The sequence below is a fragment of the Urocitellus parryii genome, chromosome 7, assembly GCF_045843805.1.
Source record: "Urocitellus parryii isolate mUroPar1 chromosome 7, mUroPar1.hap1, whole genome shotgun sequence".
Taxonomy (NCBI): Eukaryota; Metazoa; Chordata; class Mammalia; order Rodentia; family Sciuridae; genus Urocitellus; species Urocitellus parryii.
This window is the reverse complement of record NC_135537.1, coordinates 43,844,503-43,871,509: the sequence shown is the minus strand read 5'-3', so window position 1 is coordinate 43,871,509 and position 27,007 is coordinate 43,844,503. Positions and strand designations below refer to the sequence as shown.

Sequence of the window (27,007 nt, the reverse complement as noted above, 5' to 3'; positions counted from 1 at the left end):
GTAACTTAGGATAGGTTGTTAATGTGAAAGGGGAAGAAAAATAGAAGAATATAAAGGGAGAGATAGAATGGATTTGGGTGTCAGCAATCAAAAAAGAGAGAGAGAAGGGAGATAGAGTAGTGGCAAAGCATGAGAAAATAACACCTTCAAAAAAAATAAGTCTAGAAATGGGGAAAGAAACACACACACACACACACACACACACACACACATATATATATATATATATATATATATATATATATATATATATATATATATAACAAAAAGCCATTTAGAAATCCAAAAACAAAAAGCAAAACAAAAGAAAGCAATAAGAAGGAGGAGGAGGAGAAGAAGAAATCCTGATGAAATATTAAGAAATTAAAGAGTTGTTTCCATTATGGTGGACAAAATAGTTAGCATATGTGTTCACTGTCTATACCTGACTTATTCTCTTTTCATTTCTTCTTGAGGTATGATCTTAGTGTGGGAGTTTGGGCTGTGGGTTGTCGAGTCCTTCTTTTTTAATGTGTTACTCACATTAAAGTTGAAGTTAGGGTTTAAAACTTCCCAATTTCTCTTCTTGGGATATTAGTGTGGGTGGGCCAGGCTGGGGCAGGGTTTGGGGGGGAAGTGAGCAGCACCAGTGAAGCTGTGTTCTAGGCCAGGCCGGGCAAGCCTAGTGGCAAAGCTGTGGCCTGGCATGCAGGGCGGTGGTGAAGCTGCAGTCCTGCTAGGCCAAGTGTTGGGCTGGGTGAGGGAACAAGAGTTTGAGAGCCTTGGGGACTGGGAGGCTGGACTTGGGGGGCTCCGGGTTGGAGGCTGGAATAGAGTGGGCTCTGGGAACCCCATGGGTGCTGGACCAGCTGGTCGCCAAGCTGAGAACCTGTTGTAGGGACAAATGAGGCAAGGCATGGAAGATAGCAGGAAACAGTTTAATTTGGCTGCAGCCAGGTTCAGAGGGCACAGCTTTTGCTGTAATCAATCAATCCCCTGAACCTCTAGGTCAGGTAGTTTTAGAGTTTTATACCCAGCATGTAAGGGGAGGGGCTCAGAAGCTCACAGTCTGCAAAAGTTCACATAAAAGCAGCTTTTTCTTTCACTGTTCTGGGCATGTTAACCCTTCAAGGACAACACCTGAGAAGGGGAGAGCTTCTTCTCCCCTTTCTACACTCCCCCTGCCAGCTATTACCATGGAGCCCAGTTGGTAACTTCTCTTAAAAATGTAGATATCTCTGTGAAGCCCAGCTCAAGGTCAGAGGCCTTGTTTGCACATTTCTTCAAAGTACTATACTGGATATGTTTGTGAAAAACTAGTAAAGGGGTGTCCAGCACCTGGAGTGCTGGTATCTTCTTAGCCAGTGGCCAAGTAAAACAGGGCGACACGAAAATAGGAAGTTTATCTACATTGAACTCTTTTGCAGAGACTCTTTTGCTGACAGTCCTAAAATCAGTCTGGATGAAGATTTCTAGAGAAGCCCAGTTAAGTCTTTTCTGTGGAGAAAGGGGGTGCCACTTCAAACCAAGTGCCTCACACCCTTCTTTCCAACCATCTGACCCACTATAGCTTGCCACATCAATCCCCTCAAGCCACAAGACTCACCAGGGCTGGGGAGAGCTGGGTTCTTTCCATCTTCTCTAAGCTGTGTTCTCCGAGGTGAAATGCTCCCAGCTTTTGACTTTCCACAGGTTTGCTTGGCCAAGCCAAGTCCTTGCTAGGCTCATTCAGGCCCATGCAGACCTAGCTGCAAACTCACAAATCTGGGTTTCTAGTTTTCATTGGTTCCACCATGCTGCAGTCCCAAGATGGCCCTGGATAGGCTCCTCCCAGACAATTAATAAACTCACGGCAAGTTTTTTAAAGTCCATTCAATGAGTCAGTCTCTGATTCGGCTAGAGCAGACTGCCCCTCCAGTCTCAGGATTTGTCTCCCTAAGCCTTTAGGAGAAGCAGTATTCCCACTGCCTGAGTTCTGGGTAGCTGAGCTAGGAGGAATGTTGCCTCTCTCTAATCTGCCATCTTGTTCCCCTCTGTCCCCCATGAGATCTCCTGTGGTATGTTTATATATGCACATAGCATGATTTTTTGTTAAATTAATTCGTCATCTCCTCCTTTTCCATTCCTTCCTCCCTCCCTCTCAATCTGCTTCTTCTGCACCACTGATCTTCCCTATATCTTTAATGATATCCAACACTCCCTGGCTTTTCCCCTTATTTTATGAGAGAAAATATTTGACCCTTGATTTTCTGAGTCTGGCTTATTTCACTCAATATGATGAACTGCAGTTCCATCCACTTACCAACAGGTGCCATAATTCCATTCTTCTTTTTGGCTGAGTAAAACTCCATTATGTATATACCACATTTTCTTAATCCAGTCATCTATTGATGGGAACCAATGAAAACTAGAAACCCAGATCTGGGAGTTTGCAGCTAGGTCTGCTGGTTTCATAATTTGGCTTTGTGAATTGTGCTACATTGATGTGACTGTATCGCTATAAGATGTTGATTGTAGTTCTTTTGGTTAAATACCATTGAGGGCATAGCTGGGTCATATGGTGGTTCCATTCCTGGTCTTTTGAGAAATCTCCATACTGTTTTTCAGAGTGGTTGTATTAATTTACAGTCCCACCAACAATGTATAAGTGTACCTTTGCCCAAACGTCCTTGCCAGCATTTATTATTTGTATTCTTGATAATTACCATTCTGACTGCAGTGAGATAAAATCTTAGTATAGTTTTGATTTGTATTTCCCTGATTGATAGAGATGTTGAATATTTGTTCATATATTAGTTGAGTATTTGAGTTCTTCTTTTAAGAATTATCTGTCTAGTTCTTTTGCCCATCTGTTGATTGGATTTTTTTTTTTTTGGTGTTAGACTTTTTGAGTTCTTCATATATTCTGGATATTAATTTCCTATTGAAGTTGCAGCTGAAAAAGATCTCCCATTCTGTAGGCTGTCTCTTCACCCCCAGGTTGCTTCCTTTGCTATGCATAAGAATTTTAATTTGATGGCCTCCCACTTACTGATCTTGGTTTTATTTCTTGAACTTCAGGGATCTTGTTAAAAGGAAGTCAAGGCACCTCCATTTCTGGCACAAGTCCCTACAATATATCAGAATGTGATTTGAGGAACATGGGGAAAAAATTAAGAATCCTGGGAAATTCACCTTTAAAGATGTAGTTCTTTTAGTTTTAATGGTTTTTCAGTCTTTAAGAGTCCAGTCTTTATACTTTTTAAAAAAGCGAATATTCTTGTTTAAGGAAAAGAACTAAAATTTTTGTTAAAAAATTTACAATCATGGTATTTACTAATTGATACTTATTCAATAAGTTTCTGTTGCTACAGGAAAATACCTGAATCTAGTTAACTACTGAAGATTTAAGGTTTATTTGGCTCATGGTTGTAGAGACTAGGAAGTCCAAGAACATGGTGCCAGAATCTGCTCTGTATCTGGTGAGTGCATTGTTGCTGCCTTATAATCTGATGCGGGGCCAGGCTTGGTGGTGCTGCTAGAAATTCCGGATACTCAGGAGTTAGAGGTAAGGTGGATCACAAGTTTGAGACCAACCTGGGCATCTTAGTGATACTCTGTCTCAAAATAAAATAGAAAGAGAACTGGGGTGTGGCTTACCCTAGCCCTTGCTTAGTATGTTCAAGGCCCTGGATTCAAGCCCTAGTACTGAAAAAAAAAAAAAAAAAAAGACAAGAGCATCACAAACACAGATGAGGTTGTCTGAAGTCACACTAGAAGTTAATTGTCAAGCCTATCACCCCACATAAAATTTCATTCTCTAGGAAGATAAAAATTATTATTCAGAAATACTCAAATTAATTCATTCCAGTCCAATCACCAACTATTACCACAGGCCTCTTCCAAGAAAAATGAAGATTATCACTGTAACCTTCCAGGTATAGAATTCTACATTCGTTGCCATGGCAAAGGAGCAAAATCTGAGCTTCTGATTAAAATGAATACTTTTGTAAGAAATAATCAAGACCCCTATCAGGGTCTCATCACTGTCTTGTAGTCTTTTTCACTTCCATAGTACCCCAAGCCTGGAGCATGAAGTGCCTACTTGAAATTTGCTTTTTGTTGTTTATAAAATAAGAGAATTAATTTTTTTCCATCAGTTTCATGATTTTTTTTTCAATAACATAAATGTGCTTTAATCATTCTAAATCTTTGAATGTTTTGATTTCAATGATGAAAAACAGACTGATGGATAGCAAGGTTATAACTTGTATTTGTTTCTTTTAGAATTTGCAGTTTACCTTTCAATCCTCATGTTTTTGAGTGCTTGATTCCATACAGAAAACAGAATGCCTTGTTCAAATATGAAAGTAGAAGGTAAATTTATAAGGAAATAACTGGCAGTCTGGAGATATTCCTTCCAGCACAGGCTTTGATAAATCTTTGCCTAGTCATAACTTTTCTGAGGAAAAACCTTCTGAGGCTGATATGATTTAAGTCTTCCTGTTCAAGAAAAAACTGGTTTATAGAAATCGTGCTGCCTTTTTGCTACTCTCAGCTTAAATAGAAATTCAGCTGCAATCTAGATGATGTCTCCCTTCCTTTTTAAATTGCTAGTTTGCAGCCCTGAAAATCTTCTCTTGCCGCGGGGCCCTTAGGGGACAGTTTTATAATCATGGCCCTCACAGCCTCTTGGGAATGGAACCTGCTGTTCCTCTGGAGATGTTTAAAGTCGACCTTGGAATGATCAAGAAGCTTTTGTTTTTGTGTTTTAAACACATTTAGACAAGAGGCAGCAGAAAAAGGAGACCTGTATACTTATCTAGCCTGATCCTGAGCCAATGCACTTGTTAAGTATCCTGAGCAAGTATCTGTACCTCATTTTCAAGATGAGGATTTTATATGCAGTGGTTCCTTCTTGCTGATTGCCTTAGAAATTTGGATGCCCTGACTTTCTAATACTGAATTTTGTTTTCTAGTTCAATAGACCATATACCAGTGGTATACAAAATACCAAAATAATGGTTGCACCTAACAGTGTTTTTATATTGATGAAAACTTCACTATTTTGTTGTTTATAAAAACTCTTTTTGACTATTTATTATTCTAAGAAAGTTATCTATTCCCAGGGCTATTTTTTCCTGAATAAAATGTTACTTGACTACATTGGTATTATATTCATAAATGGGCCACAAGGGCAAATTAAATCCTAAATGTGTCAGTGCTCATTTATTTATTTTCTATTATTTCCCATGCACTATGATATTTGAGAAGGCTTATAATATTTTAGTGCTCATTTTTTTTCTTACAGAATTTGTTTGGATCAAAGAGAAGGATCATTTGTCTTTGAAAGCATTGATTGATATGATATTTTAAAAATATGTTTATCCCAGAAAAATTCAGTAACATGGTTATATCGACTCAACATTTTATAGAAATGTGGTTAAAATAGAACTATCCATCTGACACAATACTGTTTAAGAGGGAGTCCAATTACAAGGAACTGTTATCCTTGGGGTATCATTTGCTTCAACTGTCTTATATTTCTTCCAGGAGCTTAAAGATAATACTCAAAGAAAAATGTGCAATACGGTGGGAAACACATATTTATGGGGAAGAAACTTTGGTGATATTTTATTACCAAAATCAACATACATAAATTGAGTCCAATTTATGTGTGAATATGGCTCTGTGCTCTTATAAAGAAAAATGAAACTTTCATTTTGGGTTACGCTCCAGAGGAATACAGGGGAGCAGCTGAGGAAATTGTATATGGAAGGTGATGAAAATTACTAATTTAGAAATATTTACAGATTTTCTCTTCCTACTGCCTGCCAAAGAGTCCTGTATTTTAGTGCCTATATCTGACTACACCCACAGCTTCTCAAACATATGAAGACGGTCTATTTCTACCAGACTGTTTCATGCATATATCTTAACATTTATATCGTAAAGAAAGACAAAAATGAAGAAAGGCATACAAACCAAAAGTCGAACCTAATGATTATTAAACAAATATTCTTTAAACTACCACTGAGTCAAGAAACCAAAACAATCAGTCACCGCAGAAGTCCTATGTACTCTGGCCCAATCATAACCCCTTCTTCTGATCCTTGAACTAATCACTTCCTTGCATTTCATTATGGTTTTATCACACAGATGCCTATTCCTAAAAATTAGAGTTGTACCTATTTTTATATCTGTTACAACTCTTTTAATCTTACTACCAGATTCACTTTATTGATTTATATAATTTGTCTGTAGCAGAATCCACAAAAATGCTCACAGTTTTGACCTTGCTGATCTCTGCTGGTGGTACAATTCAGCATGGTCTTCTGAATTCTGTTCTTACCGCAAATTCCAAGCTGAATCTGGAGGTTTATTTCATAGAACTGTATGTGGAAGTGTGTTTTCTCATCAGGAATCACATAGTATCGGTTGTCTTTGATGTTGGCAGTCTTTGATGCTCAAGGCCTGGCTCGGGGACCAGCCAACTCTAGCTGTTGGCCAAATTCTAATCCTGTCTTTTATATGATCTATGAACACAGCACACTCTTTTGTTTATGAATAATTTATGGCTCCTTTCATACTCCAATAGCAAGAGGTGTGTCCTCTGTTCACAAAGTTTAGAATGTGTGCTATCTAGGCCTCTACAGAAGTCTGCCTGTACTTACCACCTAGGTTATTAGTCTTTACATTGTAGTCTCTCTGGTCATTTTGGCTTTCTGAAGCTTTTTTTCTTTCTTACCCTGTACTGGGGATTGAAGCCAGAGGAGTTTTACCCCTGAGCTACATCTCCAATCTTTTTTTTTTTTTTTTCCCTTAAGAAAGATCTCACTACATTGCTAAGGGTTGCACCAAGATGCTGAGATTGGCTCAAACTTGCAATCCTCCTGCCTCAGCCTTCCCAGTCACTGGGATTACGATTACGGGTATGCACCACCAGACCACCCTGAGCTCATTTTCTGATGGATTTGTGAGAAGGGCTTAGGGGAACAATGTTGCCTGAGCTGTTGAATGTTCACAATTGTAGGGATGAAAGGGGACTTTGATCTTAAAAGTTGGATGTTACTGATAAGAAAATACAAGGATCCGTTTTATTTTAAATATCTTAAATGTGTGAACTACATTTTCTTCTAACATAACAGTGTTGCCTCTGGAAAGTTTCAGAATCTAGTTGTTTTGTTTTGTGTTTAGTCCTCTTTGTATGTCTAAGTACACAAAGAATTTTTACATTGTCTTTTTTTTTTTTTTCTTTTGGTACCAGGGATTAAACTCAGGGGCACTTGACCACTGAGCCATATCCCCAGCCCTTTTGATATTTTATTTAGAGACAGGGTCTCACTGAGTTGCCCAGTGCTTTGCCATTGCTGAGGCTGGCTTTGAACTTACAATCCTCCTGCCTCAGGCTGCTGAGTCGCTGGGATCACAGGCGTGTGCCACCACACCTAGCTTTTATATTGTCCAATAATTTTTATTAAAATATGTCCTAAAGTGTTTGTTCTGAATTTATATTTCTGTATAGATGGTGTGCTTTCAATGTTTAGTATCAAGTCTTCTTGTTTCAGAACGTTCTTAAATAATAAATTCTAGTGTTTGTTCTTTTCCTTAATGAGTTTCTACACTATTCCAGGAATTCTGTTATAAGTAAGTTGGATATGCTTTGTCTACCTTCAACGTTTGTCATTACCTCTCAGATTCCCTTGTTTCTGTATTTTTTTTCATTTAAAAAAATGTTTCCTTTTTATTAAGGCATTATCTATGTTTCTGAGTTCCTTCTTATTTCAATTTAATGAAATCATATTTTATCTTCTATTTCTAATTCTTTCCTGAATTCTATCACCTCAAGTCTAACTTTGATATATGTTGCTTTTTCCATTTTTTGAAATTTTTTTTCTTCAGGTCTTTTACCTCATTTATAAATACTTGGTCACCCTTTGATCTGACCTGTGGGCTGTCTTTGAGTACTCTGCCATTGTCTGCAGGGATGGCATCTTGTTCCTGGCTTTCTTTTTTCTTATTACAACAGTGTATGGAATTTGACCTTAGTAATTTTCTGTCATTCATTTTATTTTATTATTCTTATTGCTATTATTGTTATTTTCCTTTATTTTTTTTCAAAGGTGGTTGTGTTCAGAATTGTTTTTCTAACTTCACAAAGTGGGAGTTTCCTAGTAGTGAAGAATATGACGGCTTTCCCTCTGAGGTTTCCAGGCTCTCTCCACTTTTTATCTGAGTCTTCTTTTTTTTATTGATTTTTTTTGACAGTGGAATGCATTACAATTCTTATTACACACACACAGCACAGTGTTTCATATCTCTGGTTGTATATAAAGTATGTAGACACCAATTCATGTCTTCATACATGTACTTTGGATAATGATGTCTATCACATTCCACCATCTTTGCTAACCCCCTGCTCCCTTCCTTTCCCTCCCACTCCTCTTCCCTATCTAGAATTCATCTATTCCTCCCATGCTCCCCCGCCCAACCCCACTATGAATCAGCCTCCTTATATCAGATAAAACATTTGGTATTTGTTTTTTAGGGATCAGCTAACTTCACTTAGCATTATCTTCTCCAACGCCATCCATTTACCTGCAAATGCCATGGTTTTATTCTCTTTTATTGCTGAGTAAAATTCCATTGTGTATTTATACCACATTTTTTTTAACCATTCCTCCACTGATGGGAATCTAGGTTGGCTCCACAGTTTAGCTATTGTGAATTGTGCTGCTATAAACATTGATGTGACTATGTCCCTATAGTATTCTGATTTTAAGTCTTTTGGGTATAGACCGAGGAGAGGCATAGCTGGGTCAAATGGTGGTTCCATTCCCATATTTCCAAGGAATCTCCATACTGCTTTCCATATTGGATGCACCAATTTGCAGTCCCACCAGCAGTGTATGAGTGTACCTTTCTCCCCACATCCTTACCAACACTTATTGTTGTTTGTATTCATGATAGCTGCCATTCTGACTGGAGTGAGATGAAATCTTAGGGTAGTTTTGATTTGCATTTCTCTAATTGCTAGAGATGATGAACATTTTTTTCATTTATTTGTTGATTGATTGTATATCCCCTTCTGAGACGTGTCTGTTCAGGTCCTTGGCCCATTTGTTGATTGGGTTATTTGGGTTTTTTGGTGCTTAGTTTTTGAGTTCTTTATATACCCTAGAGATTAGTGCTCTATCTGATGTGTGAGGGATAAAAATTTGCTCCCAGGATATAGGCTCTCTGTTCACCTCACAGATTGTTTCTTTTGCTGAGAAGAAACTTTTTAGTCTTCTTTGTGACCTTGTTCTGCTCAATTTTCTTCCACTCTCTGCCAGTTCGCCTCAGTTTGGGTCCTTCCTAACACAGAGTTTGGAGAAGCTGATTTCAAGAGTTCAACGGGGCTAGGCGTGACTCTAGCCCCTTTGGCCTCACAGGATTTGTGTGTTCTCCCTTTTTTATATTCACCCACTTTCAGCTGCTGTTCTCAAATTAGCCGCTGTTACTCTAGTGAATATTTGTTGGCTACTTTGAAGTTCTCTTGTTCTTAAGACTGTGCCATATCCCACTGCACCTCCTCACTTCTTCCTACCCATCCAAGGGTACCATGCAATGCCCATCTTGTGGCAGTCAGGATTTTTGCCTCCATACACCTACAATTTGAGTTTGATGATAATGCCTCGACTGGCTTTGTTGTCTGTTGGAGTTGTTATTCTTGGGCTTTTTTTGTAGATGTTCTATCTAGTTTTATGTAAAGATTTCAGGATTTTCAAAACTATCCTTCCAATATGCCCATCTTTCCCAATCCTCCTGTTATTGTTTATCTTGTTTCTATACTTCTTTGATTCAGAACAAAGGATCAGGCCTAGATATAATGCCAGACTCAGACTTGAGGAGAAAGGAGGAAATATCAGCTAACACATCTGAAGATCTGTAGAGAAAGGAAGAAAAAGGAGTTAAATCAGAGACAAAGAAAGAACTTTGGAAAGTGTCTAGGAAATGAAGTACTCTGCCAGGAGACATGGAGGACAGCCTTCATTAAAGACAAAAGAAAATGCAAAAGATGTGGTTTAGATTTGTAAATTGTATCCCACATACTATCTTGGATAAGAAGCAGATCAAGAATGGGTAAACTTTTTGATTAATTTTGCAGTTGGACACCACATTTTAAATGTGATTAACTCCTCAAAGACTGAATTCATGGGTCATAGCCTCAATATAGTAACCGATAATTATATGAGAGGTAGACATTTTTTAGAATGGAAGGTAGTAGATGTATAGTAGAAAATATATGTGAGAGAGAACTCAGGAAAATTAATTTTGGGGGAAAGCCTCTCATGTGGAACACCAACTATGCATTTATCCTAGCGGTAGTGCCAAGGTAACCTCTTCTCACAGCAAACAAACCCAGATCTTGTGAATGCTAACTAAAGATCCGTTCACTGCACTTGGTAAAAGCCTTTCTGCATTATGTTAATAGCAGTAATAAACTTGTATCAACAACTGTGAGTGAGATGCCACACTATGTGCTTCACATGCCATGGTGCATTTGCCCCTCAAACCATGCTTATGACAACTAGTCTTACAGTTCAGCAAATAGGGATGTTGAAAGATGCGTAGACTCAGAAGCTGAGAAAGAAGTTTGTAAAGAATCTAGAAAATGAAGTGCTCTACCAGGAGATAAGGAGGACAGCATTTATTTCTCAGTTCACATTGCTGTCAAGTGACACAGGTATAGATCAGAACTTCAATGTGGACCATCCTCAGACCCATATTCTTAACTACTGCACTGTTATTAAGTACCTGTGAGTGTGACCTGGGTCTTCACCTGTTGTCTGTTAATCTCTAGGTGTGGGATGATTTCAAGGAAGACCACGTACTTACACATGAGCTCATTTTCCTAAAGATCCACTTGTTTGAAGATGATTACCTCATAGCAGAATGGAATCATTCTTTAGAAAAAGACATCTAGGGGCCATAGCTCATGGTGTGAGACAGCAACAGAAGGAGCCAGAGAAAAGAAGCCTACACAAAATAAATCCTTAAGAACCTTGGGATGAGAATTTCACAATGCTCACAAAGATCTTAAATAATATGACTCATCTCTTAGGTATTTTTTGATTTCAAACAATGGGATATTTAGCTAAAATTCAAATATTGATTGTTTAATAATACTTTATTCCAAAATTATAACCTTGCTCATGCTCTCACTAATTTGAGATTCTGATTCACTTAATCCTTGAGAATCTGTAGTCTGAAATTATTTGGATCTCTTGTTTTGCCATCTAAGATCCAAAGACATATCTGGGATTAAGCTTTGTCCATTTTTAAGATAGTTATGGACCAGTTCTTTATTTTTTTCTTTTTTTAAGTCAAATTTGATAAGGTATTCTACCAGATTGGAGAAAAATGTAAAAAAAAAAAAAAAGAAAGAAAGAAAGAAAGAAAGAAAGAAAGAAAGAAAGAAATGTGCTACTTAAAATAAGAAAACCCAAGAATATTTTAAAAGAAGTAGGACATAGGTAATGTGTGCAAGCTAGTTAAGATTAAAAAAAAAAAAGTAACAGTTTGAGGAAGGATAGAAAAAGATAAAGAGATAACGTTATCTTTGCAGAGTTTTTTCCTGTTTCGAAATCTAGCACAGATGCCTCAAGATTGGTGAAAACTGCACGAGTGTGGATCAGAAGGCATTTAGAAGCAGTGCCCCCTGCTAAACGTGATTATATCTGACTTCTTAGACTAGACACTAGACTGGATGTCGCCAACTTGATTAATTTTCAAATAGGGCAAACATAAACAAGGAAGTCTGATGCTCTGATTTTCCTAATTAACTCAGATGATTCATAGTGGGTTAATAACTAAGATCTCCAATCTTCCACCAACCAGATGGGCAGAGCTTGCTTTCTGAGAAATGATCTGACAATTAAGATGCATAGGCAGTCCCCATAAGAAACCTCATTTTCAACGTACTATGCTTTAGGAAATGTGAATATTGAAATGTTTACATTCTGCAAAAAAAGCGGAAGTATTAATGGTACTTTGTTAACCAATATATCAACTGTCAAATGTGATTGACAATTTTCAATGACTTGAATAAATGCTGTTGAGATCTGAGAAATACCCTGTTAGCTTTCATTTGGCCACATCCTTTCTCACAGGCATGAGGGAATAAACTGCAAAAAGAAAAAAATAAAGACAGAATCTGGATATTGTGTTTCATCTATACAATTGCTTTTTAGTGCTTTCTTAGACCAGTAAATGTCCTTTCTACCATTCTCTCAAAGGAACATGCGTCTTACACCAACGTATCAATCTTCCGGGGAGTTAGCAATGCAAAGATCTCTTTTTGTATCTTCACAACCAACACATTTGTTGAGAATAAAAAGGGCCAGGCTTTGACATTTTCCAGCTTGCTATCTATTTAATTTTCCATCTGCTTCTTTCGCCACTGCCTTCCAAAGGAACATCTGCTGCATATCTGAAAGAAGGGAAGGAGATTGGATCTGTGCCGCCTGCGTCTGCAGTCCCAGAGCTTGGGATCCAGAGTAAGGGAAGGAAAGGAGACCAGCAAATGGTCCAGAAAATGAAATGAGGACAAACAGTCTGCTAAGAGCAAAGCTGTGTTTCCCTTTATTGTGGAACCCATGTGACCAGGCAAGCTGGGCAGCAGCAATCACAAACAGCGAGGGCCAGCTGCAGGGGCACAGCTGGTGATTGGTGAGGGGCAAGAGCAGCTCCTAGGGCTTGACATTCCCTCCGGTGCCTTCATCTCCACATGGTTTCCTGTTCCTCACGTATTCTTTAAGCATTTATGAGGCAGCTGCTGCGCGCCAGACTTTGTTCTGGGCATTCTGGAGACGGAGATGAATACGACATAATCTTTTACCCTTAAAGCACTGAACTAAAATGAGGGGGAAAGGACAAGTAAACAACAGGTTACAATAGAAAATGGCAAATCCTATGCCCTAGGTAGAGAAGCAGTATTACAGGAATGCACAGGAGGGGAAGGAACTGTGTCTCACAGTGTTCAGGAGAGTAAAGGCGATGTAGACACGGTGCCATGAGCTAAGCCTTGGGGGATAAGTGGGAATATTAGAAAACAAGGTTTTTTTCTCCTTATCACCATGGGGCAGCACATAGCAGCTAACCTTTATAAGTGATTCAAAAAACTTAATCCTCCAGAGCCTTATCCCCACCTAACACCCCCTCTCAATGTCAAGGCATCAATATTTCTGTCAAATACGTCTACCAATGGAGATGGGGTACTTCTTAATGTTATCTGGAGAGTCACAAGTGGGGAGCGTAAACTCTCATCAATTCAAGAAGAAAGTGTCATGATGATTTTCTGTTTTGCTCCATAGCACAATGATGGCGTAGCCAGTTATTTGATTGTAACTTTTCTTAAATCTCTGGCTTTATTTTCATCAAAATCTTTATTTTTAAAAGCACAATAGGAATGTGATAAATTCCTAGGGCAGAAGTTTATCTGCAAAACAATCAGGTATGGAATGAGGTTCTACTCAAGGCACCATGAGGAATACAGACATTGAAGACATGACCTTTGGGTCTAAGAAGCAAAAATCTAGTTGCAGTGACAGAAGTTTTTAAATTGGCTAACTTTCTATAGCTGTGACATGCCAATGACAGATATTGAACATTTTAAAAAAGAATAAGGCAAACTCTATGCTTCATTGTTCAGTAGATGTATGCTTCTTTCACTTTTCAGAGCTGCCTATCAACCAGTATAAAACTTTTTACCATTTGCTCAGGATTAGTCATAGTGTATGCTGAGATGCAAATATGTTTGGCATAATATCTGACTATGCAATTATCTTTTGTTTTTATTTTAATAAATTTTCTTTTAAAGATATGCATTTGCAAAAGGGAAATAACTGGAGAGTCAAACACAGGCTCTTTTCTAGCAACATATCTTCTATCTCTAGTAAAATTTTCCTTGATTTCAGAAAATACATTGAAAAGTAATTTTTTGAAATTTTTATCACCAATAAATAGTAAGCTATGTAATAGTAAGCTATGAATTTTAGTATTTTGTATATTTTAACTTGATTTAGTTCATCAAAAATCCTTATAATTAAGGGCATGCAATATTTTGTTTTATGGTTTATTTTCTTAAATGGAATTTAAAGACACTTCAATTTCTAATTTTCAAATAAGGCTATTAATAGGGCAGATAAGAAAAATCTCGACGTTGTTTATCTGAAAAGAAAGGGCTTAAAGAGAGACTGATGATTGAAACCTTGTTCTATTTCAAATTAAGAAAGAAATGAGATTTCCCTATGACATTAGATTTCTTTGCTAAAAGAACATATTCCAAAATTGATACAATAGGCCATGTTCTTATGCTTTATAACTTAGAGTCAATAGGAAAACAGGATATTTTTGAGTTGGATTGTATGCTGGAGGTACTTAGCCTATTTATAAGTGAGAAAGCTGAGACCTCGAGAGGTTAAATAACTAAATGTTGTTTGTTTTTATTGTTGTGTTTTTATTTTTGGATTTATAACCATGCCCTGTGTTTCCCTGGTGTAACAAGACTCAGAGCATTATCTTGTCATGTCAGTCCTTTCTGTTTTGAACTTTGAGCCACAATAAATAAATAAATAGAAAGAAAGAAAGAAAAATGTTTTGTTTAGGGACAGAACCAAATAAATATTTTTCCTTGGCTGAACTTGAATATATACCATTCCCAATGAAGAAAAGAAAATCAGATTTCACTGGCTGGTCCCATGAACTGAAAGAGCAGTTCTGTTGCCATTTCATTCTTACTAACCAGGTTTTCCTCCTAGGTTCTCCCTGAGACTTAAGAAAGTGGTAGACTTACATGTTGATACAATTCACATCTCCCACTTATCTGTAAATTAATGCTTACTCAGCAAGTACTGCCACTAAGACCGCAGTGATCTGCATGTAGACCCAGGGCTGTAGGAGTGAATGATGCTTTCCTGGCTAAGACAGTTGCAGATGAGCTTCAGGTGAAATTACTGAGAGGGACATGAGTAGATTTAGTAAACCATTTGAATATTCTAAGACTAACATACTGAATTTTAAAATAACCAGCATCATTTCCTCTGGATTCATCATAATACAGATTAAGCATAATAAATACATCAAGAGGGAATTAAACCAATTGCTGAAACGTGACTTTTTTTGTTAGTAATAGAGAAAAAAACAATACTGTGGCATGGTCATCATTTAACTAAAACATGGAAGGAACCCTGGCAGCCATGCTCCAATCTTTTCTTCTCATAGATTATTGTTTCCCTTTTCTACCAATGTCTATTTCATAATTATTCTGGTTTGGTTTGGTTTGTTTCTTTTACCTAATCTAGGAACAGGTGCAATGAGAAGTGATCTAATCCAGCCTTTTCTGCAGTTCTTTCTTGCAATTTCTGGTAAGTGGATAGACCATCACATTTTTCCCTCCTCTCCACCCTCCTTTTCCAGGATCAGTCCCAGGTTGAAGGGTACACAGAGGAAAAGCTATTCCCCACCCCACCCCCATACTTCTGATTGCTTTTGTTTTGTTGCCCTAGGACTATCAAGAAGCTTCCAATTTGGAACAATTTGTGACTCGATTTCTGTTGAAGGAGACATTGAATCAGCTGCAGTCTCTCCAGAATTCCCTGGAATGTGCCATGGAAACTACCGAGGAGCAAACACGTCAAGAAAGGCAACTAAATGTTTTAATACGATGTCTCTTTAGTAACTCTGTGTTTATGGTAAATCAGTTGATGGTCATTGTACTCATACTAGTGAAAACTAAACTGAGAATTCATAGATTTAAAAGGAATAACAAGGACCTCCACTGGGTGCTTGCTTTATTATTTGCTTTTTTTAAAAAATCATTCACTTTTTCTTTTCCTGTCCATCAACTGTTCAAAAATTATCCATTAAAAATTCATAGATGGAGAAGACATTAAAAGACATGTGGATGATGTTAAGATACATTTAATATGATGTCAATCCTTAAGGAGTCTAAAATATATTGCATCAATAGGAAATGAACACCAAAAGTAAGCTATATAGTACCAAATGATAAATATCATAGAAAAAGGGAGGGAAATTGCCAGTGGGTTTTGCACAAGTAAAAGATTAAATACAGACAGAGGATAAAAGTCCATTTCATAGAGTTTCTCTACAACATTTAGACTTGTCTTCCAAAAAAATGAATAGAAATCATGAGAAAGGACATTACCGATTAAGTGAACCAGGATACACTGGAGAGACTTGAGAATTTAATAACCCTAATTATTTTAGAATATGGAGAAAAATAAACAATAGGAAAGATTTCAAAATTCAGTGCCACCAACAGGTCTTACTGAGAATAAAAATGATATAATATCTGTAAAAATAAAGGCTAAAGAGAAATCTGTGTAATAAATGTGTAAAGCAGACATGAAAATAATTCTAACCAACAGTTGGTGCTTTCTTGAGTTATTGTTCATACCTTGCAAGCTAGAGAAGGGCGTGGCAAAACTCTTGCTCTTGCAACATATTTTAGCTGCTATGTCCCTTTAAACCTATGGATGTGCCTTACCTACATTTTGCATCCTAAATTGGGCAGAACAACACAGTAAGTTTTTTGAACAGGCTGATCATAGACTGCTTTGTAAGACCAATTTTTGTAAACAAATTAATGGATACATAATTATTAGGACATCTCCAAAAATAGTGAAATTTTCAACCATGTGTTTACAGTGTCAAAATGAGTGAGCACCACCAAATTCTAACAAAAAAGCCTATAATTCCTGAATTTAATGAGCTCGTGCAGCTGATGAACACAGGATGCACCCTTCTATGGATCTGTGCATCATTCTTTACAGTACAAATTCTCTCTTCTTGCTGTGTTGGGTGAGTTCATATCAAATGGCAAAATGTAACAATTAGTTTTAGAAAAGCAACAATCCAAATCCCCAGCTTTGAGCAGAAGATAACTGAATGTCTTGAAGCACAATGGAATTGATTTCATGTTCCTAATGAGAATGTGACGCCTCTTTTGTTGTTTCTTTTGTTTAGATTTTCTGGAAATAAAATGGATTCTCCTTTTTTTAGAATCAATCATTTGCCACCTGAGAAGAGGTTGAAAAAGCCTCCACCCTCCTCTTCACCTGCACTTCTGGTTTCCTTCTCTAATTTCTCCTGCAAACTTGTTCTGTGCATTTATCACCACACAATGAATGTTTAATGAGCAACTGTTCTTTGTGTTAGGCCACAGGCTAGCCTTGAACTCTTGTGATTGCTGCCAACAGCTGCATATCAGCTGTGCGTACTGGAAAGGAGGATAATAATACAAAGTTTAAGGAAAGTAGAAGAAACCAGAGGATTAATGAACCTTTCATTTCTAGATTTCTTGCTCAAAGCCAACTTGAACAAAGGGAAACTATTGCAGGTCTAATGTCAGTGTGGAGAGTGCTATTGTCTGCTATTTGACTAAGGTTTCCAGAGATGCCCAAATCCCACCCCAAACTTGTGATATTCCTTCTTGGAGGTTTCTAAATAAATGCATAAACAAGCAAATTTTTAAAAAGGTACCACTCTGGGTTTGTGATCACAACATCCAATATGAAATCTTTCATGAACCAGAAGCACATGAATTAACCCCAGCCTAAAGGGGCTGTGTCTCCTTTCCCCAGGCTACAACTTCCTATTGGCTAGCTACCCAGAACCAAAGTGAGGAGAGCACCTTGGCCCACACCAGTGAAACAGAGAGCAAAGCTGTCCTTTTCCCAGGATGTCCATCAAGATGCCAGTGGAAATCATTATGGGGATAAAAGATGAGTTGAACCATTAGGATGGATTTGAATGGCACAATGATGATACAAAGCCATCAGTAGCCTCACTCATTCCATCTTACCCACCTCTCATTTGGCTGACTCCTGGTAGCTTGTTTGGTAACTGGAAAATACTTTCTCTGGAAGCCTTTATTGCTCTCAAAAAAGAAAATTTCATGTCTCCCACTTCTCTAGCAAGTTCTCCCAAGGTATCCTCTATTCAAATCTATTCATCCCCTTACTTATTCATCTCCCCCATTAGACTTTGAGTTTCCAGATGGCAGGAATTTTACATTGTCTCCCTCCACTTGGTACAACTTCATTTAAATATATGGCACTGAATGAATGCAAGAGAATTCCAGGTAAAGGGAGCCCTTTGGAGGAGCAGTCAGTAGGTAAGGACCTGAGACAGCAAAGTGACCAATCTAACTGGCTTTGGGGATTTGAAAAGATCTAAAAATAGCCAGATGCATTCAGACTTTCAGAGATTGTCATTAATAGTTGTTAACAACAGAGCAATATAATAAAACTAAGGTTTAAGGAAAATTAATCAAACAATAATATGTATGTAGGAGACATTTGAGAAAGAGAAGAGAACACATGTGGAGAAGAAAGGTTAAACCAGTGTACCCCAAAACTCATCAGTCTATGATGTAAAGAAAGATTCCATGATGTTCTGCATAGAGAAGGGCTGTAACCCACAGGCTTCATTAAAATCCCTAGGGTTATAATAATATGCTTCCCTTTCAGCATCAACATTACTTTGAGATTTAATATCTGTGAAACCTAGAGATACAAAGACTTACTGAGATAGCAAATTTGAAGAAGTCATCTATTCTATCTCACAGCCCCAGTGCAGAATCACCCAGTGTCATTCATCCTGTGGTAATGAGTTAGACATGCCGTGTTAGGCAAAATGTCTGTGTCTATTCATGTGAAAATGGCAATTTCAGAGAGAAGGGATGTGTACAGCTGGAATGCCACAGAGGTGAGATTTTCAGATGGCATCCTATAACAATCTTTGTATCTGTCCTGGCAAATTGACTAAGCAGGAGCCACTTTAATTCCATGTCTTTGGGAAGAACCTAATAGCCAACGACAAGAATAATCATTACGTGATACTGAAGTTTCCCTCTGGAGGATCCCTGTCTTCTTACATAAACCTCTCTTTCTCACAAACTACATTCCTGAGAACTCAGTTTAATTACATGTGGATTTCCTTTGTGTAATGGAATCTGCAAGTCTGATCTTTTTTTTTTTCCAGAATTCTTCTCCATCCAGGGATATGAATGATTCTTTTTGGGCTTGGAAGTTATATTCCTCTTCTCAATAGCTGTCTGTCATAGAAGTACAGAAAAGCTTTAATTTAAAAGTGATCATAAAGCTTCACACCGTTCTATTCTTGTAGTTTGAACATAAAGAAATAATCACCTATTCCTGTGACCACCAAAGTTGTCAGAAAGTTGGTTTCTCTTATGCTTCATGAAAATCCATAGAGATTCAGTTAAAGATTAGAGATCAAACATATATGATTTCTTTTGCTCCATCCCTAATCCTTTCAAAAAACGACATTAAAAGCACCTGGAGGATTGGGGTTGTAGCTCAGAGGTGGAGTGCTAGTTGTCTAGCACATGTGAGGGACTGGGTTCGATCCTGAGCACCACATAAAAATAAAATAAAGATATTATGTCCATCTACAACTAAAAATATTTTTTTAAAAAAAGTGCACTTGGATATAAAGCATTATCCCTCAAAAATAAGGACAGAAGAGCCAGAGAAGCAGAAACTTGAAATTGGAAAGATGAATCTGTTGGAAACTGATATAAAAATTTGGAAACCTGAAACTTAAGCACGTGTCATAAGAACCAATGCAGTGTAGTGGGTATCACAGAAACTCCAGAAAATCTCAAAAATTGGCCATGCCATATGCAACTGAGAGTAAGGACAGACATGTTGTTAGAAGCTGTATAATCATCGCCCCTCCTCAATCTAAAGAACCCAGGAACTGCACTATCTCAAGGAGGTAGGCAGATGTAAACCTGGCACAATTGAGACTCAGGGCACAATAATAAAAAGTGAGACCTGGGCTGAATATTTCTCCACTGAACAGTAGATCTGAAACCTCCTATGTTAGTTAGCTTTTCATCGCTATGACAAAACACCTGAGAAAATCAACTTCAAAGAAGAAAGATTTATTTTGGCTCCCCATTTCAGAGGTTTCAGTCCATGGTCACTTGGTGCTGTCACTTTGGGCCTGTGCTGAAGCAGAATTCAAGGCAGGGAGTGTTGTGGAGCAAAATCGCTCACCTCCTGGCAGCTGAGAAGCAAGAGAATGAGAGGAGACGGGATGGGAACAAAATATAACCTTAAGACAATTCCTCAGAGACCTACTTCCTCCAAAAACTAGACCTCATCTCCTAAATTTTCCACCACTTCCCCGTAATTCAACCAGCTGGGGACCAAGCAACATATAAATCATAGGAGAACATTCCAGACCTATACTATAATACTTCCTTTGCATGCTCAGCTTCCAAATTATTGATAGTTAGGCTCATGCCCTCCAGTTGGGAGGCTATTCCAAAGAATCTATTAATCCAAGAGAAAAGATGTTATGATACCTTGGATCAGGATCCCCTGATAAATGGGCCCAGCCAGTCCACTCCACGATGGAGACTATGAGTGGGCAATCCCCACCATGCACACAGAGGTCCCAGCCAGCCTTGCTGGTCTTCCCTCTGAAATGTGTGGGGACACAATCAAACGAATCAAACATAAGAAAGAAACAGAGGAAACATATTTTCCAGAGATCAGAGGAAAATTTTCAAAAGAAAATCATCAGTATCCTCAGAAAGCTAATAAGCTATACCACATTTATGAATTCAGGACAGGATGCTTTTTTAAAAAAGGACATTCAGAGCACACAAAGGAGCCCTTGGAAATTATAAGTACAATTGCAAAAATGAAATTCTCTGAGAAAGATTTCAGTATAAAAGTGTAAAGAAATCTCCACAAAGCAATGAAAAACAGGAAAGAAATAATAAGAAAACTAGAGGGTCAGTCCAAGAGGTCCAATGTTTCCAAAATAGCTTTTCCAAAAAAAAAAAAAAAAAAAAGAAGAAGAAGAAGAAGAAGAAGAAAGAAATTATAAAATAATGAAAAGTGAGACCTAGGCTGAATATTTCTCCACTGAACAATAAATTATAAAATGATTGAAGGAAAGTTCTCAGAATAAGGACATTAGTTTCTAGAATTCTAGAGGCAAAGTGTGCAAAAATCCCCAGAGAGAAAAACCAGGTCATATACAACTTATCAAGGAAACACCAGACTTTTCCATATGACCTTATAAAGCAATTAAAGGATATTTTTTCACCCAAACAAGAGAGTCAACTAAAAGAAAAATGGCATACAGGAAAAGGAGGGAGGGTTAATCCAACAGAGTAGAAGAATTGAAGGTTTACTCCCTAGCTAATAGATAATAAAGATTTTTAGATGGGTAAATTAGTATTAGATTTATCTGCCTATAACAGAAAAAAATATTATCTATAGTGACTTAAATACATAAAATTTTATTATCTCCAGTGAAAGACAGCTAGTGAGGGCAGCCTAAGGCAAGCATGGCATCTCTACAGATTTACCATTGATCTTCTTCCTTTTTCACATCTTAAATGAATGTCTTCCATTCTCAAGTTTGCCTTGTGGTCCAAGATTTTGTTGACATTCCAACCGACATATCTATATTCAAACCAGCAAAGAATAAGGAACAGAAAAAGACTTTTCCTGCCACTGAATCCATCCTTTGAAGCAGCGTTTTTCCAAGTTCCATGTATATAGCATTGGACTGAGCTTTATGTACTGAGAAGCTAATAGATAAAGCCTAAAATTTTAAAAAAAAAAGATGGAAATTTAAGCATGCTGTTAGATACTGACAAAAAGGTAAACACCAGAATAAACTTGCTAAAAATTCTTGCCTTTGTGAAAGAAGATAGGGGTGGAGTCTAGGTATAGGAGGAAGGTGCTTTGGTTTGTTGAAATAAGACTTTTAAAATATGTGGATAAAAAAAAAATAAAATAAAATATGTGGATAGAGACTGGGGTTGTATGTAGCTCAGTGGTAGAGCGCTTGCCTTACATACGTGAGGAATTGGGTTCAATCCTCAATACCACATAAAAATAAATAAATAAAATATACAAAAAATAAAGTAAAATATGTGGATACATAACATGGATCAAAAATTAAATTAAATTAAAAAAATAAATTAAGAAAAGAAAAAATGATAGGTGTTCTCAATTGAAGCAAAATTCACAGCAACATATGCACAGATACTTTCCCCATTAATGACTTGGGGAAAAGAAAGCTTTACTTAATTTACAAATGAAGACATAGTTTTTACTTAGACTTTTCATTTTAAGAATAAAGAACACCTAGAATTCTGTTCCTTGGGTTCACTTGCTATTGTACTAATTGCCCTGGGTCTCTGGAGTACATCTGCAAACAGAACTTCCCCTAAGCTTTCAGTCTACTAGAAAACCTTTGTGACTGATGCTTGGAAACCTGATCCTGGAGGAAAAGTGCTGAAGGCCTGACAGTGAGGCTGAATATTCATTCTCTCTGTTGTCCCAGGCAAGGGCCAGCCAAGCCAGAAGTCCTGTCCATTCAGTGGCCTGGCAAGCGATCGAGCCGTCGGGTCCAGAGGCACAACAGCTTCTCCCCCAACAGCCCTCAGTTTAATGTCAGTGGTCCAGGTAATGTGGCTTTTGTTGTTTTTCTGCATTATATTCTAAATAATTTACGTTTTCTAGTGTACCATTAAACAGACTGTAGAAAAAAAATGGAACACATTCTATCAAATAAGTTTGAAACTGAAGCAGTGAAGGTTGCTTTGAGAAGTGGGTAGGGATACTGTCAGATCTTCACAGCTGTGCCTGGGAAGCACACAGAGATGGTGAACAGGGAGGAAATCACTCCATGGGCTCATACCCCAAAGATGCGTCCTCTAGTTCTAAGACTCTGACATAGAGAGTCTCCAGATCTCCAGGCCTCCCTGAGCATACCCTAAGTTCATTTTAGGGAAAGGATGCTTGTCTTCTGTCACATTAGGATTAGTTATCGCTGATATTTCTGAAGTTCATAATGCAACGTAAGATTTATTGAATTAATATTGACTAATACTAATACTTGTTAGGTTATTACATTTTAAGCATATAATTTTTAATTGTTTTAAAGCAACCTGAAGTAAGAAACTTATGTTGCTAAATACTGGAGTGATTTGTATAAGGTAGGCATACATGCACATTTTTCACTTGAACATGTCATTTTAACACAAATGAATCTTTAAATAACTGCAAACTCAGAAAATAGTTACTAACCATATCCTATATTTATTCTGACTATACTTGAAAGATTTCAGGTTGCTTTCTTGAATACAGTCTTATTTTACCCCAACATCTTATAGATGTTACCCATTGTTCTCCATTTCCCAGCTGGTTGAACCAATGCTCAGAAAGTTAAATGAACTGTCCAAGAGCATATGGAGTATTAGTCCCCTTTTTATTGTGAAACAATCTCAAAATCTCATTGGTTACAACTGCAAATACTTGTTTTGCCTCTCGTGGTCCTGTGGTAGACTCTGATTTGGATTGTGGTCAGCTGGATTTGGCTCCAGACTATAGGTCGAGTTCTGTTCTGCTCTTCACTTAGCCTCTTTCTGGGATAAGTGACAGCTGGAGAGCTTTCACCTCCTACTGGTGTCAGAAACACAAGAAGCCAGGCCAAAACTACACAAGCACATTTAAAACCAGAGTGCATCTTGTCTGCTAACTTTCCATTGGCCTAACAAGTCGCATACCTGTCACAGTAACAATGGGGAGGGAAATGTGTTCTGTCATTGTAGTGGGAGGTACTACAAAGTTGCCTGTGAAGGGTATCATACACATACTTCCACAGCAGGAAAAGAGTGAGGAGTTGAGCCAGGCATAGTGGCACATGCCTGTACTCCCAAGAACTCAGGAGGCTGAGGCAGGAGAATTGCAACTCAAAGCCAGCCTCAGCAAAAGCAAGACCTTAAGCAATTCAATGAGACCCTGTCTCTAAATAAAATATAAAAAGGCACTGGGGATGTGGCTCAATGATTAAGCATCCCTGGGTTCAATCCCCAGTACCAAAGAAAAAGTGAGGAGTTTGTAACAATAATACAGTCTGCCATGTCTGAGTTGAAAATGATGATGCTAGGCTTCTGAGGCGAAACAGATTATTCTTTACATTTTATGATTTGGAAATTGGTGTCAGACTAAAATGTTTTTCCTGGAGACATTATATATGTCAGCCATCTTAAATTCTTTTTAGGAAGAACCTAGATTGGAATTACATGAACTAATTTGTGAAATAAAAATAAACCTAAATTTTGTTTATACATTTATAACATTTTCTTCAACTGGCCCTCTCCCACCCCCTCTCTCTTTCCCCCTCTCTAATACTCACTCCTTTGTGGCAGTGCTAATATTTATTCTTGCGTTATAATTTCTTTAGTGGCCTTTGAGGGGTGTTTTCCCATGAGAAGTGAGGTAGAGAAGTAAATTCTGATGTAAAGCTCCACTCCTTTATAATTAAGGTCTTGTCAAGTTGAAACATGGCTCTTGGATAATTTCCTATACTATTGGATTCAATCACATGCTCATTTCAAGAAATATTAAATAATATCAATTCAGCAATCCCTTGTGAAAATATTCTAAGTAAGTTGAAATAAAGATACACAAGGGAACCAGGATATTTGTGCAGGGTCTCAGACCACACCTCTTCCCTTTGTGCCTTTGCATAGTAATGACAATAATAATAGCCATAGAGTTTCTGTAATGTTGAACCTGGTGCTAGATACACACATATTCTGTATGAATATATATACACACAAACATTTATATATATATATATATATATATATCACATACATATATGAGTATATATATGAATTTTTAAAAATGAATATAGAGCAATGGTCTCCGTCTGCTCACTGCACTGTCAAGCTGTGACTAGGGACCAGAGTTCTTGTATACTCAAATTAGTCCCCAGGAAGGAGGCACCAGCTGTCTTGCTCATGTGTTTCCTTTGATTGAAGCAATTCATACCTTCTACAGTCACAGGTGTATTTTTGCTGGTTTCTGACAGGGCCCTACAAGTAAGTTTACAATTATTGATTGATACTTTCCTCTTTTTTTCCCAAAAGAGAAACAACTACCTTTAGGATAGTAAAACTGGCTCAGAAGGATTTGTTCTGTTGAACATCAAAGGCCAATACAGACAACAATATTTTTTAAAAAGTAAAGAAAAGAAAAAACAGGCTCCTAAAAATGAACCCAGTGAAATGCACAAATCTCTGTGAATCAATATCTAAGAAAATACTCACAGGAATACATTTTTTAAAATGTGTTTACAAGTCAGTGACATTGCATTCTTCCCTCTGGGTAAAAGGCGAGATAACCAAGCATTTCTACTCTAACATTTAACATACAGCCCTCATGATTTCTCCCCAGGCTTGCTAGAAGAAGACAACCAGTGGATGACCCAGATCAACAGACTCCAGAAATTAATCGATAGACTGGAAAAGAAGGTGTGTGCTTCTTTTATTTCTTCTCTCTTCTACTTTTCAAGTTATTCTGACCCAGTATTCTTCATTGCCTCAGTATCCATGGGTGTCTGAAGGATAGAATAACAGGACCCCAGCAACCTCAAGAATGGCTGCTTGGTGATAATTTTGTTATTGTAATCATGGTGGTTTATTTATTTGTTAAAGCAAATACAGATGCTCACATTAATTCTCCCTCCTCTTCTTGTTGCAGGTTATATTTAAAATAAGATCCAGGGTAGAGAATTAACTAAATCAGCTGCACTTCTTGGTTCTTAGATTATCAAGTGTCCTGGGTAGCTTGAATGATGCTAATGGCAGCTTTTAGAGATGACCTAGTTGAAGTCCTCAAAGTCAATTTGAGTCCTGGAAATGGCTCAAAAATGAGATTCTACACTCAACTTCTAGAAATTTAGCATGTTAATTGATGATTTTGTGTTAAACCTCCACAATAAATAAGTTTAGATGTGATAAAATGCCCTTTAGAAACTAAGTAGTTGCTGGCTATTATGATTTTTATTGATTAATTCAGTTCATATCAAGCAATCCTGATAGTATAGTAATAAACAGTTTTATGGTAGAGGCAGCCTTTGTAAATCAGTAATAAAATGTGTCTTCTGTGAATGTTACACACCCAGGAAGGAATATTTATGCTTGAGAGAATCACTAACTTTAAAGAATCTATAATATACTTGTTAAAAACAGGCTGTATTCTGAAAGACACAAAGAAAGTTAAAAGATCACTTTTTTTAAATTTGTGATAGCACAAAACTTGAATTCATAGCTAACGTTCAGCAAATACTTGCTGACTGTTGGAGATATGCCAAAGGAATGCAGCAGGTTGCTAACATCTACAGGTGTTCACCTAAGGGAATGGTCACAAGAACTTGGGAAGGTCTCATGTGCAGGGTAACTTTAAAACTGATAAATCAATTAGGAATTTGATTCTAAGCAACAGAAATCACCACTATAATTTAATGAAACTGAGAATGTTCTGGAAGGATATAGAATTACCCACAGAATCTACAGATAGTCTAGAGACCTGAATTCAGGAAAAGTCTGGAGATAAGCTAACTCCAAAGATCTAGGAAACAAGAAATACTTAACCACTCAGTTTACCTCCACTGGAATAAGTGAGTTCTAGACACTTCCAATCTGTTGACCGTCTGCTCAAGCCTCCAATTCTCAGGAGCGAGAGTTTGGTCTTACTATGGTCTCATGCTGGCCTCTTGTATAGAGAAAAGGAAACACCTTGATTAAAAGTCCTAGAGCACTGGGTGAAAAAAAGAAGAGAGTCCACTCAAAGAAAAGTATCATTTAGGTTGGAATAAATGGTAATCAACTAAAAAACTGATGAAAAACTAATACTTTCCATGAAGAAGTAAAACATCAGTCTACAGTGAAGGCATGAACATCAGACAAATAGACCCGTTCTGTTCAGAGTCTTTATCTGGGAAAGTAGTGACCAAGAAAGCTGTATGGACAGAGTGTGGCCAGATCATGAGTGGCCTTGAGTAACAGAGTCAGGGATGTGGGCTTGGTCTTGGAGACAACAAGAGCCATTTATAAGTGACAAACCATAAAGATCTTTTAGGTAAAAAATTAGGTAGGAAGATGCAAATTGGATGTTTTAAAAATGGAAAT

The 27,007-nt window shown here is 37.5% G+C and overlaps 1 protein-coding gene across 1 annotated transcript in view; it reads left to right on the top strand.

The window, feature by feature from the left end:
- Positions 1-27,007, top strand: part of Necab1 (N-terminal EF-hand calcium binding protein 1) — a 148,388-nt gene that overhangs the window by 99,366 nt on the left and 22,015 nt on the right. The window contains exons 6-8 of the mRNA XM_026384955.2: positions 15,510-15,646; positions 22,369-22,490; positions 25,272-25,348. Of these exons, the coding sequence (XP_026240740.1) occupies positions 15,510-15,646; positions 22,369-22,490; positions 25,272-25,348 (336 nt within the window). The remainder of the gene's footprint in view (positions 1-15,509; positions 15,647-22,368; positions 22,491-25,271; positions 25,349-27,007) is intronic.